At 45.6% G+C, this 16,693-nt stretch overlaps 1 protein-coding gene across 1 annotated transcript in view; it reads right to left on the reverse strand.

Moving 5' to 3' along the window:
• The window catches only part of CNOT6L (CCR4-NOT transcription complex subunit 6 like), a 601,922-nt gene that overhangs the window by 129,866 nt on the left and 455,363 nt on the right, over nt 1-16,693 (reverse strand). The window contains exon 9 of the mRNA XM_069626338.1: nt 4,791-4,942. Coding sequence (XP_069482439.1) covers nt 4,791-4,942 — 152 coding nt within the window. The remainder of the gene's footprint in view (nt 1-4,790; nt 4,943-16,693) is intronic.

Here is a 16,693-nt window from a genome sequence, read left to right on the forward strand (position 1 = left end):
CTAACAGGGCATCGGCATGACGCAAGGGAAGATTAATTTGTGCATACCTTCTTCCCTTAACCCTCAAGAAGCTTGTCAACTTTGCGCAGGAACACAGACACTGTCTATTATAATCTTCTACGTCTGCATTTGAGATCCATAGGCAGATCACTCATTTGTAACTCTTCAATGCCTTCCACTATCTTCTACCATAGATGGACTATGGTCTGCTTCACCAAGTCTATCATTTAAAATGAGAGATCATCACGAATACCCCGCAATTCCAATTAGAGCGTCAAAGTTGTGTGCTCCCCGGTGGACACAGGTGTGAATGCTAAAGAATTATTGTAAAATACAAGATATATCATTAAAAATAGAGCTTCGATTACAAGAATGGTCTTTGACAGAGTAATACAAGACCTCTGAAGCCAGCTTAATGTAAAAAATCCAGGAGCCTCTTGTCCTTGAGGTTTGCCTTTCTTTCCTTATTTCCCCCCTTTCCTCTTTACAAGGCTCCAGCAGATGGTGGATTAACATCGTAAAGAGAAGGTGATTCTGAATCCTGAACAAATAGCATGCTAAATTCACATATGATTCTTTTTATAGTGTGATGTAGGGATAGAAATTCGGATTGAATAAGCATGAGTAAAAAGCAGCTCCTGGGTATTGCGGCAGGTCAGAAGAAGATATTCTGAAGACACGATTCATTTAATTAAACTTTTGTAGAAGGCCTAACTTTTCCTACTACTATTACTAAAGGGAATACCCCCACCCATCTAAAAAAAGGTGCTAGTCAGTAGTCAGGAAGTCAAAGCAAAAATGTTCTGTCCAAACAAATCGTCTCTGATGCTACCACTATATTTAACTTAAATAGGCAAAGGGAATGTTCACCAGGTTTTTTCAGTTACTTTGATAATCGCTATATATAGATTTCCTGTGATAAATATTTTTTGATTATAGTCTCCTCCGATAGATTTTGAGATCAATTCTAGTAACTCTTCCAAAGCACTCTTATGCTTCTGTGGTCCTATGTTTAGAAAATCTTACTCTCAAACATTTCCTCATACTGTGATTAACAGTTTCATATTCTTCCCAGTCTTTCTTGCCACCATTTCCTGAGGTGGCCTTCTCTTGGCCCCTCTTTAAAACAACCATTGTGTTAAGATCTGTCTTACAGTGTCTCTTTGGTTAGCTTGCTCATTCATGCAGCTGATATCCGGTTTCTCATATGATTCTGCGTTAGACTTCCTCCAGTTTTGGACTTTAAAAGGGAGGTGGTTTCTTCCTTTCCTCCCAGGGAACTTATTTCCAGTCAGTTAGTTCCCCACATGGGTTTCCTAAACTCCTTTTCTAGGCTTTTCACTGATCTTACTTGGTTATCTGCTTGAGGTCTCACCCTTAGGACAGTAACGAGTTTCTTCCAATCTATAATTGTGTCCGAGCAGCCTCTTGCTTCTCCCGATTCCTCTCTGCATTCTTTCTTCACAATGCTCTCCTTGCATCTGTATATGCCGGGCCTCTGGCGTCTCGTAATGGCATTCTCTGCCTCATTGAAAGTTGTAGGCTCCGCGGCTTTCTTTCGCTCCATCGCCACCAAGGCGTAATGTCAGAGGGCTTCGCCTGCGCACAAGGCTCTCCTACTAGTCACTGTTAAATATGCTTCTCTTGTTTAACAGACATCTTCATTTTCTTAGACAGGTGAGTTTCTTTTTGCATTGCCTTCAACCAAAGATAGAGATGCCACTGTATTTACTTGCACTGGTAGTCCCATCTATGCGGCTATGGTAGTTGACCTAGGGAGTTCCTCATAGAAAGAGGAGTCCACCATGCCACCACTTGGGACGCTTTCTGGTCTGCTCCAACAACGGCTTCCCAGATGGCTGCCTCTCCAGCCCACTGGCGTCTCCGATTGGGTTACTCTGCTTCCCGCAGTGCTGCAAGTTCCGAGTCCTTGCTTGGCTTCACCCCTCCAAGGCACTGTGACGCAAGAAGGCTTCCCCTGCGTACTATTCGCTCTCCTCCTTTTGGGCCTTCTGGTCCTACTTTCATAGTGATTTGTTTTTAAAGAGGTATGGCCTTTGTACCATGGCATGCTTAAGCCAGGATTGTCTGCATCAGAATAAAAGAAAATCACTACTTTCCATATATACAGAAAAAGCCTTACAAAGGGAGTTCCCCTTGAGAATGGGAGTTTTTGCCCTCTAAAGGGGGAGTCACTCCCAGTGAGGTCCGACTTGCCTAGACCCCTATCAAGAATCTTGCATAGCGGGCTCACCTCCCTAGCCTCACAGAGGGTGGCTCCGCCTTGGGGAGAAGGGACAAATACTTCTGAAGTAGTTACATGTCCTAAAGTCTTAATTATCTTATGGTATTTCTTTGCTTTTTCTAAGGCCCATCTATAGCTTCCCCAAACAACTGGAATTCTTCGATTGGCATTTTTAATAGCGTTGCCTGTTTTTTGTCCTAAAACCCTATCCTCCTAGCAAAGCATGTCTTAATTGCTCCTTCCGTTAGCAATATCGCAGTTTCTGCAGTATTGTGGGCATTTCTTTTTTTTTTTAATGACATTAGTCTTCAGAATTTGAGACTTTAAAGGCGCTGGGATTTTCTTTTACTACATCATCCATTTTGTCCCATTGCACCCTATCATAGCATCCCATTAATATGGTTACATTTATAATGTGCATGTCGTAGGCTACGAAGTAGACACTTTACTGCAAAGTGCATAGATTATTTTGTTTTTTTTTATATAGGGACATTCTGTAGAAGAGAAGGGTGCTCCACCCTGCTTGTATGTAGTTCTGACACCAAGGAAGAAGGTCCGAAATGAACCCCTTATATATAAAAAATGGGTCACTTGGTGGTGGTTTATATTTTTTCCTGCAAGATATCCTCTCTTAAGTCTGTATCTTCCTCTGAATGGTTTGTTTCTATCCTGAGCATGTTATCAGCCCCTCTTAAATAGATTATACCAGCCCTGATAATTTGAGGATGAAGATGTTATGGGTGGATCAACAAAGTTAGGTGATGGCATACAGCAGTCCCCAAGCTCTATTTCTTGGTTCTCTTTGGAGATGACCTCTTCAGAGTAACCTTCTAGCTCTGTCAACTGCTCTTCTAATGGGATAGTTTGATCCTGGTTTTAAAAAAAATGTAAATCGTGCATTTAGTTCAATTTACAAAAAACTTTAAACAAAGAAATTTCTCATGTATATAACATTTATTTTTTTAAATGCCTGTACTATATTCAATGATTGTGCGTTTCCTTTTTAATGGAGGCTTCTCTAGGAAACCCATAAAAGATACTTTGTCCATTGTCCTGAAACATTTCCTCAGTCCATTAAGTTTTAGAGGGAGCAAGAGGAAATTGGTCTCCACCCCTTTGTGGGGCTGAATCCTTAAGTAAACCTTTATTTTGCATAGGCCACCCAGTAGATGTAACCCCAAAAGAATACGACCAAATGTTCCAGACCAAAAGTGAATGCTGCAAGTGAGGGAAGAGCGCTCTAACGATGCAAGATGATTTGCACTAATAAAAAATCCATAACAAAGGGTGATGGGGAGGAAGCATCGCTCAGGGGCAATGCGTTTGTCTTAGAAGCAATACAACGCAGCGCAAAACAGGTTTGAATCCCGATCCCGTGCTTAGAAACCCCTCTTTGGTATGAAGCGTGTTATAAAAGAACAATGTAGTGCAGCTTAACGCTGGGTGCTCAATTTAGGAAACCATTGGATGGAGTAATAGTTGAATATGCAGACTGGCTGCCTGCACATATATTTAGTGACATTACAAGACAATTTATAATACAAGATAAAAGTGAATTCAAATCAAAATGGAAGTAGGTGATTGACTAAATGGGTCAAGATGGAGTGCTTTTCCAATATGGAAATTGGATGAATTTAAGGGTACTACAAAAGTGATACTGAAAACCATCACACTATTGAGATAAAAGGAAGATGGAAGTTGTTTAAAGCAGGCATTTCCTCAGGATCAATACATGTTACACTTAATTACAAAAAACAAACACATTCTAGTCACAAGTTGCAAGTAATTGGATTCCATTAGCTCTAATGACTGGAAAATAGTCAAGCCACAATTAGCAAAACTCCTTTAAAGGGCACAAAAGTGCTCAAGCTCAACATTAGGGAAATGTCACATGGTATAGTGCGTCTTGAAGAAAAAGATAGTTGAGAATAAATGGGGTGTAAATCAAAGATGAACAGGGTAACTAATTGGGATGAGGGTCAGATGGTAGATGAAATACCAATTATTGAATAGCTTGAGAATTTCAATGGCAGCTATTCCAGTAAAATGAAGGCTGCAGTGGTTATTCTGGATGCCAAATTTGTAGAAAGAACATCCAGAGGCCATCATGCCAGTGGATATTTTGAAGAGGTGAGACTGCAAAACCATTAAAAAAAGCAATAATGCCTAATTTACTGGCCATGGACCTAGGGTGCACAATTTGCACTAGCAACTGGCTAGTAATATGGGAATAAGTAATGATGTGTGCATGTGTAGAATTGAGGTTGCAAGTGACTTTATATTGCTGGCTAGTAGCTTGCAACTTGAGTTTGTACCCGCTGGAATACCCTATACCTCCCCAATTCAACATAAAGTACTTTTGGGACCATGGATTCGAATTAAAATTGGATACATGTTATTCCATCATTTTCAATTACCACTAAATATGATATAAAAAAATAATGAAACAAAGTGAGACAATATGGTGAGTTGCCAACTTTCGATTGTCCCAGAGTGCCCTCAAAGCAGACAGTATGTAAAGACCAATAGCATTTAAAGGGCTCACCTCCTGCAAAGAGCTCTTTGTGGACCTCTAATAAAACAGCCACGCCAATGTTGTCCTTTGTCATAACTCTGTTCAACATAGCTTCTGAACCATCTGAGTTTGCCATCGCCACCTGGTTGAACTCAACGGTATGCTTCTGTACCAAGGAAAACCTACACATTTCAACATCAGAACAGATTAGGATTAAAGATACATTTGGACAAGTACTTTAAAGACCCATACTGAAATAAACGTATTAGTCGATTATTTTTCAGAAGGTATTCCCAAATGCTAAGTGTCTTCCACCACTAGTGTTAAACCCAGTCAATATCTGACATAGTAAATACCAATCACTGTTTTTGTTTAAATAAACTTTAAAGGGATGGTCTAGTAAAAATTTTTATTTAAAAAAAAAAGATAGGCAAGATAAAAACAAATACTAGCATTCTCCGTTTTAAAACTTCCCATGTAAAATTTTGAGCTATTCAAGCTCAAAATTCGCAAAAGCAAGCACATGGGCGCATCCATTTTGTGAAATGGAGGCCCTCCTGTGCTGGCTTTTGCGGCACTAATGAAGGAAAAGCCAGCCAGCTGTAGTAAACAAAGGCTACCGCTGGGTGGCTTTCCCTTCATTAGTGCTGTAGGCCGAGGACGGGGACCGGAGACCAGAGCAGGAAAGCTGCAGCTGAATCTCGGTAAGTGCTATTTATTTTTTTTTAAAAAAATAAGCACTAGCTGCGTTTTTTTTTCGAGGTTTTCCGGGCTGGAGGAGCCCGGAAAAATTAGAAATAAAACTGCAGCTTTAAAAACGTATTTATGTTTGCGGTCGCTTTTGAAGCGACCGCAAACATAAATACAACGTTATTGTGTTGGAAAACACTGCGGTTGTTCTTTCCAAGTTTCTCAGGCTCCTCCGGCTCGGAAAAACCGCAGCGTTTTCCAACACAACCGCGTTGTTTCTGCCTGAATCTGCTTTCCCATTTGGGGTTCTCGGGCTCCCCACGGGGAGCCCACGGGGAGCCCGAGAGCCCCAAATGGGAAATCAGCTGTAGGTAGAAACACTAAGCGGCATGTAAACATAACCGCGTTGTGTTTCTGCCTGCTGTGGCTATCACTTTGGGTCTCCGGTGCTCCCCTGGGAGCACCGGAGACCCAAAGTGATAGCCACAGCAGGCAGAAACACACGCGGTTGTGTTGGAAAACGCTGCGGTTTTTCTATCCAAGTTTCTCAGGCTCCTCCGAGCCGGAGGAGCCTGAGAAACTTGGAAAGAAAAACCGCAGCGTTTTCCAACACAATAACGTTGTATTTATGTTTGCGGTCGCTCAAAAGCGACCGCAAACATAAATACAACGTTTTTAAAGCTGCGGTTTTATTTCTAAGTTTTCCGGGCTCCTCCAGCCCGGAAAACTTAGAAAAAACCCACAGCTAGTGCTTATTTTTTTTAAAAAAAATAAATAGCACTTACCGAGATTCAGCTGCAGCTTTCCTGCTCTGGTCTCCGGTCCCCGTCCTCTGCGTACAGCACTAATGAAGGGAAAGCCACCCAGCGGTAGATTTTGTTTACTACAGCCGGCTGGCTTTTCCTTCATTAGTGCCGCAAAAGCAAAAGCCAGCACAGGAGGGCCTCCATTTCACAAAATGGATGCGCCCATGTGCTTGCTTTTGCGAATTTTGAGCTTGAATAGCTCAAAATTTTACATAGGAAGTTTTAAAACGGAGAATGCTAGTATTTTTTTTATGTTGCCTATCTATTTTTTAAATAAAATTTTTTACTAGACCATCCCTTTAAACACATAGAACTTTTTCATGTGTCTATTCGTTAAAGAGAGTCAAAATAAGGTGTTCAAATTGTGTTCCTGCTCGCTGACTATGCACCAATATGTACATGGCAAGTGGTGCTTGCTTGTTTTCTCACCCACATGAATGCTGATATATATATATATATATATATACACACACACACATTACTCACCGTAATCGTATTTCTGATGCTTGTATCTGCTTAGATTCACATGCTGTGCATAGGCCGACATCTAGTGGAAGCTGCAGAGTATTACGGTTTGTTTTTCGAAACTTGAAAATGGGCGTCGACACAGGGCGTGCCAGTAATACTATCCCTAGTGTGACGTCCACTGTACCCAAGATCCCTCACGCGTCTAGGATCCTCAGATTGTATTATTTCTGACATGAGGTAGCATGAGGAGTAGCGCGAGTACAGATAATCCAAGCAGATAGACAGAAAGGTAAGACTACAAGCAATCATGCGCCTTCTCTCGGAGGGGAGGAAGGGTGGGTTGCATGTGAATCTAAGCAGATACAAGCATCAAAAATACGATTACGGTGAGCAATGTATCCCTTCTGAGGCTTGTGGAATCTGCTTACATCACATGCTGTGCATAGATTAAGCGAGCAGTACCAGAAGAAGGAGGTTGGATGTGAGAAGGGTCATGAGCAAATAAGTGTCTTAGAACCGCTTGTCCCACTTGTGTATCTGCCTTGGAATGGGTGTCAATGCAGTAATGCTGAGTAAAAGTGTGAATAGAGCTCCAAGTAGCTGCTTTGCAAATGGTGTCAAGGGGTACCTTTGCAATGAAAGCCAGAGTGGCCCCAATGCCTCTAGTAGAGTGGGCCCTTGGCGTGAAAGGCAGAGTTTTTTCAGAGAGTGAGTAACAGCTGGATACAGTTAATAATCCACTTAGAGATGGCACCTTTAGAGGCGCAATCCCCCTCTCTGCCTGTAGCTACGGAGACAAACAGTTGATCTGTTTTTCTTAGCGGTCTGGTTTTATTTACATAGTAGAGGACCGCCCTATGCACATCTAGGGTGTGTAGTTTCACCTCAGCCGAGCTTTGCGGGTTCTGGAAGAAAGCCGGAAGCTCGATGGACTGGTTTACATGGAATTTTGATCTAAATTTAGGTGAGAACCTAGGGTGTGTGCGTAAAACCAGTTTGTCTTTATGGACAGTAAAGAAGGGACCCTGCACTGACAGAGCCTGAATTTCACTGACCCTTCTTATAGAAGTAATAGCTACTAAGAAGGCCGTTTTATAAGTCAGGTGTTTGAGACTGCTCTTATGCATGGGTTCGAAAGGGGGGCCCATAAGCTTGGCTAGCACCACATTAAGGTCCCACCCTGGTGGTGGGTTTGAAATAGGAGGGTGAAGTCTCTTTACTCCTTCCATGAAGGCTTTAACTACTGGTACTTTCCACCACGAAACCTTGATATGGGAAGTGGTGTAAGCCGACAGGGCTGCCAGGTGTACTTTCAGTGAGTTAAACACCAATCCTGCATCTAGCAGGTGGAGCATGTATCTAACAATAGTGGAAGGAGTGCAATCAACTGGGTTGATGTGTCTACTCTGGCACCAGATAACGAACCTCTTACACTTGTCAAAGTAACAGTGCCTTGTGCTTGGTTTCCTAGATTCCTTTAGGATGTCCATACACCTCTGTGGCAAATTGAGGTGTCCAAACTCTATGACCTCAGGAGCCATGCTGCCAGGTTCATTGAGTTGGGTTGCTGGTGCACTGTTTGACCTTGGTGCTGGGACAGTAGGTTGTACCAGGCTGGAAGTTTGATGGGCTCGCACACCGCCATCCTGCGTAGGTGTGGGAACCACGGTTGTCTTGCCCACATGGGAGCAACTAGGACGAGCATCATCGATTCCCTGTTCATCTTGTTCACCACTTTCCTGATGAGGAGTTGGTGGAAAAGCGTACGCAAACATCCCCGACCAGTTCATCCACAGGGCGTTCCCCTGGGAGTCTGGTTGGGGGAACCTGGATGCAAATTCTGGGCATTGTCTGTTTTCGCTTGTGGCGAATAAGTCTATAGTGGGGAAACCCCACTGAGAGAAGATATCTTCTACAACCTCTCTGTGAAGAACCCATTCGTGTTCCTCTGGGAAGGAGTCTCTGCTCAGAGCATCCGCTAGGGAATTCAGCTCCCCTGGAACATGTTGTGATGATAGGAAGATGTTCCGTCTGAGTGCCCATATCCAGATTTTCTGGGCAAGCTTGGACAGATTTGGCGAGCGAGTCCCTCCTTGCTTGTTCAGGTAGAACATGGCTGTAGTGCTGTCCGTCCGGATTTGCACTGACAGGTTTAGTAGGTGGGGCTCGAACGCCTGAAGCGCTCTGAATACTGCCAGAAGCTCTAGCAGGTTGATGTGGTTCTTGGCCACTGAGTGAGACCAGCGACCCTGAGCTGTGTGGTGGAGATGGTGAGCTCCCCACCCCGTCAGACATGCATCTGTAGTGACTACTGCCTGTACCTCGGGATCATAAAAGGGTTTCCCCTGTGCGAGATTCTCTCTTGTCCACAAGTGAAGGCTTTGTACCAGTGTTGGCGAAACTGACCACTTGCCTCAGACCACTGTTTCGCCAACCATTCCTGCATGGGACGCATGCGCAGGCGCGCGTGGGGGACCAGGTAAATACATGACGCCATCATGCCCAGTAAACGCATTGCTTTGCGTACCTTTATTTGTTGACCGGACTGATAATGCGGAATTTGCAGTAGTATATTCTGAATTCTTTCTTCTGAAGGAAAGGTCAACCCCTCCTGGGTATCCAAGATTGCTCCTAGGCATTGTTTTGAGGTGCTTGGCACCAGGCTTGACTTCTTCTCGTTGATTGAGAAGCCTAACTCGTGGAGGATAGTCCTTTGAATGTTTGTCCTGCAAATTCCTGGGGTTTCCCCCGTTATGAGCCAGTTGTCCAGATAATGGTACACTGGGATTGCCTCCCTGCGTAGGTGTGCAGCCGCCACCGCCAGTACCTTGGTGAATACCCTTGGTGCTGAAGCTATCCCGAAGGGCAGTACCTTGAATTGGTAGTGTCGACTGTCCACCTTGAAGCTAAAGTACTTTCTGTGCACTGGGAACATGGAAATATGAAAATAAGCATCTTTCATATCCAAGGTTGCCATGTAATACCCTTTTTTAGGAGGGGGATTACCTCTTGTAGCGTGGTCATACGAAATTTTTGGGGCTTGACATACTTGTTGGAAGGCCGTAAGTCCAATACTGGGCGCATTGTCAAGTCTTTCTTTGGCACAAGGAAGTAAGTTGAATAAATACCCTTGTTTACCTGGTGTCTCGGGACGAGTTCTATCGCGTCCTTTTGTAGAAGAATGGCAATCTCCTCGAGGAGAATCTTCTGATGTTCTAAGGAGTGTACTCTTTGTCGTGGAGGATGGTTCCGGGGACGCTGCAGTAGCTCTATACAATATCCTGTGGATACTGTTGACAGCACCCATCTGTCTGATGTGATCTCTTCCCAAGCCTGGGTGAAGTTTGAAATGCGTCCCCCTACTGGGGTTGCGTGAGAAGGGACCCTGAACTGAGCGTCACTGCTTTGGTGGAGGCGTGCCGCCTCCCTTGCTGGGGCTGCCTCTGCCTTTACCACAACATCTCCTATTACCTCTGCCGTAACCCTGGGTAGACTGTTGGTTGTTGTTCCACTGTGTACCCTGCCCCTGGGAATAGTTAGATCCTCTCTGGGAATTTTGGCCGCGTGGGCGACGAAAATTACTATTCCCTCTCTGGTTAGGGGGTTTATTGGTTTACTGGCCAAGGGATTTGAGTGTCTCGTATTCGTCCTTGGCATTTTTAAGTGCGTCTTCGACCGCCTTCCCAAACAGATCGGTTTCCACCGGTTTGTCCAACAATGATGCCTGGGTTTCTGCTTTAAAACCAGACTGCCGTAACCACGCATTTCTCTTGATAACAGTGCCCTCCGCTATCAATCTGCCTGCTTTGTCCGCGGTGTCGAAGGTTGCTTTCAAAATGCAACCAGACACGGCTCTACCCTCTGCAGAAATCCGAGCAAATTGGCCCTTTAACGGTTCAGGAGCAGAGGCTATGAGTGCCGCGACTTCTTCCCACTGATGGCAGTTGTAGCTGGCCAACAGGGTGGTGAGTTAGCAATCCTTGCTTGATAGGCGGACGTTGAGGCTACCTTCCTGCCGAAACCGTATAGTTTTTTGCTCTCCTTGTCGGGAGGAGCTTCTGACGAAGACAAGGGTGTCCCAGCCCTCTTACGAGTGTTGGTGACAACTAGGGAGTCTGGCTTCAGATGTCCTCTTATATAGAGAGGGTCAGACTGAGCCGCCCTGAAAAGTTTTTCAACCCTGGGATTGACTGCTCTGGTGAGGTTTGGGTTCACCAGGGACGGATCTATTCTCCGCTGAATGGATTTAAGGATAGGGATGGTCTGGGCAACAGGCCTCCTTTCTCCCACAAACTCTTCTGCAATGTCCCTTTCCTCCTGTACACCGTGAGTGTCAATGTGGAAATGTTCTGCTGCGCGAGCGAGCACCTCATTTAGGAGGGGTTGGTTATCGACCGGGGAGTCGGTAACCGGGGCTTCGTTCTCTACCGGGGAATCAACTCTGTATGTTTCTGGGTCATCCTCTTCTTCTTCCTGGTCCTCATCATCCCCATAGTAGCCTGTCCCGGTTTGCTCTTCTATCATACCAAATTCAAAGGAAGCCTCTGCTTGATACCGTGGGTATGGTCTTGCGTAAGGTTGTACCTCGAAGGGTTCTGACCCCATCGGAGTTTCAAACCGGGCCTTTTTACTCGGGGGGATAGGATCAGTAGAGCCTGAGGGTGTGGCCCCTTGTGGATCATACGAGAGGAAATGTTCTGGATTTTTATCATAAAAATCAGCAAAGAAGACATTCTTGACATGACCCTATCTATGTCTTCACTGGACCATTTTTTGGAACTGGGAATGACTCTCTCAACAAGTCTATGTGATTTCTCTTGATTAGCTTTGCTGGTTGTGGACCTATCAGCACACCTGAGCTTGTCTGTCTGTTTAGGGGGGGGTGGAGTGTTTCACAGGTGTGGAAAAATGCACAGGTAGTTTCTTCTGCTGTTTTCCCCCCTCCCCGTGCGTAGAAAAATGTTTTCCCTGTCCCTTAGTGGCTCCGGAGTTTTTCGACGCCTGAAGTCGAGGATCGGGAGAGGTGTCCCTGTCCTTCGAGAGTGGGGCCTCGCTGGCTATAACTATGGGTTCCGACTCCTGGAGCGCGGCCTGGGGTGGAAGTCGTCTTCGTCTTCCGACGATCGAACTTCTGTTAGCCTAGGGAGCGAGGCACTCTTGGCAAGAGTGGATGATTGCCTGGAGTCATGCGGCAATCTTGATCGAGAGCGCCCAGAGGACACCGAAGAGGACCGTTCTGTCTATGCCTCTTTCCGAGAACTCGACGTCGTCGAGTATCGGTTGGACTTAGTGTGTTTAGTGGGTGTAGTATGTGAAGCACTTGTGTCGCCGGGGGTCTTCCCCATAGCCGCCCTGCCGGACGACCTTCCGAGGTCGGGGACCTGCGCTCGGCTGTCTTTCGACGCCGTAATGCCCTCGCCGTCCGAAAGTACGGCGTCGCTGCCATCGCTGAAGGCGCCCTCCGCTGCCATGGCCGCCTGCCTGGCGTGGTGGGCCTAACGCGTCGAACGGTCCTTAAGTGTCTTAGGTTTAAACCTATTACACGCTATGCAGTTCGCTTCGGGGTGGTCCCTCGGCAAGCAGAGATTGCACGTGGTGTGCCTGTCAACCCAAGGGTATTTGCGATTGCACTTGGGGCAGAATTGAAAAGGGGTACCCTCCATACCACCATACAGCGGGCTGTTAAGTGTAGGAAATGTATAAGGTGTACCTATATACCAAGAGTGTAGAGTATGTACCACCCCCCACTCTCCCTACTTGCAGGGCCGAGGCCAGCGGCCTTCCAGGCCCGGGCCGAGGCCAGCGGCCTTCCGAGGCCCAAATCCGTCGTGCAGCAGCCGACGGACGATTTCTTCTCCAGCCGGCGTCGAGTGTCGAAGTTCGACGTTGGGGTGGGGAAGGATGTCAATAGATTATTATTTTAAATTTTAGCAAAAATATGGCTAAGGCCAGGGGACTCCGCAAAATGCTTCCGACCAGTATGGCGGAAAAAAACAATCTGAGGATCCTAGACGTGTGAGGGATCTTGGGTACAGTGACGTCACACTAGGGATAGTATTACTGGCACGCCCTGTGTCGACGCCCATTTTCGAGTTTCGAAAAACAAACTGTAATACTCTGCAGCTTCCACTTGATGTCGGCCTATGCACAGCATGTGATCTAAGCAGATTCCACAAGCCTCAGAGATATATATATATATATATATGCTTGACCTGTATACCTGACGTAGCCCCCCCCATACCATGAGGTGGGGCTTTGCCAGTCTGTACACACACACACACACACACACACACACACACACACACCAATTCGCTCTAATATATGCATGTTGTTGCAATTCCCTAAATGTACTAAGTGTTAGGGAGAATTCTAATTTCTGTGCCAATTTCCTTCAACCTTAGAGACCCCCAGCTCTTTTGCTGGACTTTAGGACTTTTTAATTTTAACTCTGGAGTGAGAGACCTTTTTCTCACTCCCTCATGTGTTTAGACCCGATTTGGTGTTTTTACTGTTTTTGGAGTCTGACAAACTGCATAGGCATCTACTTTTTGTATGGTGACACACAGCACCTTCAGTGCAGGGTCACAAATCCTTTTAGATTTCTCATAAGGTTTAACTACCTTTTGAACTACAGTGCCCAATAATAGTAAAGTGAAATTGACTTTACTTCCCTTTTCTCTTTGTAGGTCCAAGCACACACTATTTTATGTGGAGTGCTGGAAGGTTACCTAGTAGCCCCTTATCCTACATTCTCAACGAACCTTTTTAATTTTACCGTCACTACGTTAAATGGCTGGTGGCAGTGGTTTCTCCCACTGTGCTTTTCTACTGCAGGCTGAACCCTCAGCTGCAGTACATCACCCATGGGTGACCATTTCGTCAAACTGGCCCTGTCTTTTTTCGACATTTTCTGTTAGAGAGGTCTTTCTTGGGTTTTACTCTGTGCGCCGAAGCACATTTCAGCCCTTTGTTCATCTTGCCTTTGGGCCATGAAGCCCGCCTCTGGCTCCAATGTGTCTGGAAAGGCAGGATGTGAGGGAGGTTCCTGAAACTCCTGTGCCTGAATGCAACCAGTCCTAATTGCCCAGCTGGCTGTTCTTTTAGGACAGCCAACCTGCTGTGTGATTGACAGCATAGGCTGTGCATGAATGGGAGAAACCTACTTAAAAAGCAAGGGTTTTGAGACTAGAGGCAGAGTCGACGACTAGGAGAAATTATAAGTTACTCACCGTAGTGCCTAACTTACTCCTAGTCAATAGTCCTTTCCTCCATACTGCATGGGCGTCCCTCGCTAGGGACGGAGATCGAACCCTTTTCACCAGAAAAAAACTCACTTTGAATTTAGAGGCGCGTGGGGCACGGCCCTGGGAGCATGCACTCCAGACTCCGCCCACCAGCGCCACTCCTCAGTCCCCATTGACGCGTGAACACTATTACCATTGCCTAATTACACCAGTTTTATTAGTGGGCGGGGGTGGAGTGACTTATGGAGAAAAGGGGACTATGGACAAGGAGTACATTAGTCACTAGAGTGAGTAACTTATAACTAACTCCTACGTCCCATCCCCTTTCCTCCATACTGCATGGGCGATTACAACTGAATGTAGCCCCAGGGTGGAAAGGTGACCCTCCTTAAGAAAACAAGTTAATTAATACTGCCTGTCCGAAAGCCGTGTCCGACCTAGAGCCAGCATCCAAAAAGTAGTGCTTGCAGAAGGCCAAAGGAGTGGCCCACGTGGCCGCTCTGTTGATGACCTGACACGGGACGTGTGTGGAAACCGCCTTGGCTCCGATAGCATGGGCATACATGTTCCCTCGAAGTGGTTTGTGCTGGCCCTCATAGGCCTCCTTGATGGCCAAAACCATCCACATTGCTATGGAGGCCTTAGAACCTCTCCACCCACCAACCCCCCGAAGGTGACAAAGCCTCCAACTTTCGGAAGCTCTCGGTCCTGTCCAAATCAAATGTCAGAGCGCGTCCGATATCTAGACAGTGCAAGACCCTCTGAGCATCATAATTAGGGTCAGCAAAAAAAGAAGGTAACTATCTCATCATTTAAGTGAAAAGCAGAAACTACCTTGAGTAATAACGCCGGGTGCATCCTCAGGACCACCTTATTTGTAAGGAAAATTGTATGCTGTACACTGAGGGGAAACTGCACCAACCCGGTCCTCCAGCAATAGGTAATCCAACCTTTGGTATAAGTCTATACTACACAGGTTGGTAGTGTTGTTGAGCAGCCAGGCATATCTCAGGAGGGGTCAATGTGGGCAGTAAGGGTTGTTAGAGTTTCTCATTGACAGTTCAGACACTTACACAAGGTTTCTTGATTAAACATTTGTCAGTTGAATAAGCCTTATTTAGGAGGGAGCAATCATAACAAAATATACTTCAATAAATACAGAGTTTGCCTAAATCAGTTGATAGCGATTGGGGATGGCACACATACTTCCTGCACCCTCAGGTGACTTAAATTACTAGGACACTGGACACTGATTTATTACTGGCACATTTAAAGCAATACTGAGTGGGAGATCAAAAGGCAAAGTTTCAGAGGGAGAAAACAATGGTTAACAAATATTCTTCAGCAGATAAGTAATTTTAAAACCCTCCAATGCAAAGTATGTTAACCCTTTCCTGGGGGCGGGGAGAAGGTAAAGAAAGTCAGAGGTTAATGTTAATGTTATGTTAATGTTAAAGGATATTTGTATCGCGCACTATCACCACCGCAGTGGTCCCCTGGCGGCTCTGAAAGAGGGAGAGGGGGGTGAGTTAGTGGGAATAAGATGGAAAAGTGTAAGAGAGCAGTGATTTGCTGTTGGCAGCCTCAGCCCGGTGGGTCCGTTGGCTGGGCTTGGGCGTTTTACAGTCCGTAGTTATTGTGTGCTTTTGTGCAAGTCTATGTGCGGTTTGTTTTGTTGTTGCAGTGAAGTTTGTGCGGATTGCTGCGTTTTAGGGTTGTGGTTGTGTTTGGTTAGAGTTTGAGCGGTATATGCAGAGATGAGATTGTTAGTGGATTGGTTAGTTGGCCTTTGTGTCCTTGCAATTGTGTCTAGGTGTGATGCTTGCTATCATTCACTATTCTTTGAGTGTCTGGCGCTTGCTAATTTCAAAATTCTGTCTAGATGTGAGGCAGGCTAGTGATCATGATTCCATTCGGGTGTTGAAACTGTGAATGATGACAAGTGCATCTAAGTGTGGCGCATGCTAACATTCACATTTCTATGTAGATATGACACAGGCTAAAGTCATGAGTTCCATCCAAGTGTGGCACATGCTAGCATCCATAATCCTGTCTAGATGCGGCGCAGGCTAAAATCAAGAATTCAAACTAAGTGTGGTACATGCTAACATTCATAACCCCGTTTAGATGTGACACAAGCTAAAATTGAGAATTCCATCTATGTGTGGTACATGCTTACATTTATAATCCTGTTTACATGCGAAGCAGACTAAAGTCAAGAATTCCATTTAATTGTGGTACAAGCTAACATTCATAATCCTGTCTACATGTGACGCAGGCTAAAATTGAGAATTCCATCTAAGTGTGGTACATGCCAACGTTGGCAAGTAGTTAGGTTAGTATGTAATGCAGGCAACATTTACAGTCCAGTCAGCCTTGGCTAGATTTAGGCTGGTGGTCACAAATCTCTCTTAAGTGTGCATGGTGTGAGGCTATGGCAATCCACAAAATCGAAAAGGTAGAGTGGCAAGGGCTTTTTTGGCGTAGAGTAATTGCTCTACACCCCACCCGTGTCACACTTACAGTTTTTGTTGGTGTCTGTTGACTTCTGGCTTCATTGGCTTCCCCTGCTGACACCGGCAGACACATCTTGGAGCCGCAAATGCAGGAGCCGCCAATGCAGGAGCCGCCAATGCAGGAGCCGCCAATGCAGGAGCCGCCAATGCAGGAGCCGCCAATGCAGGAGCCGCCAATGCAGGAGCCGCCAATGCAGGAGCCGCCAATG

Source organism: Ambystoma mexicanum, chromosome 6p (genome assembly GCF_040938575.1).
Source record: "Ambystoma mexicanum isolate Mex_15411 chromosome 6p, UKY_AmexF1_1, whole genome shotgun sequence".
Taxonomy (NCBI): domain Eukaryota; kingdom Metazoa; phylum Chordata; class Amphibia; order Caudata; family Ambystomatidae; genus Ambystoma; species Ambystoma mexicanum.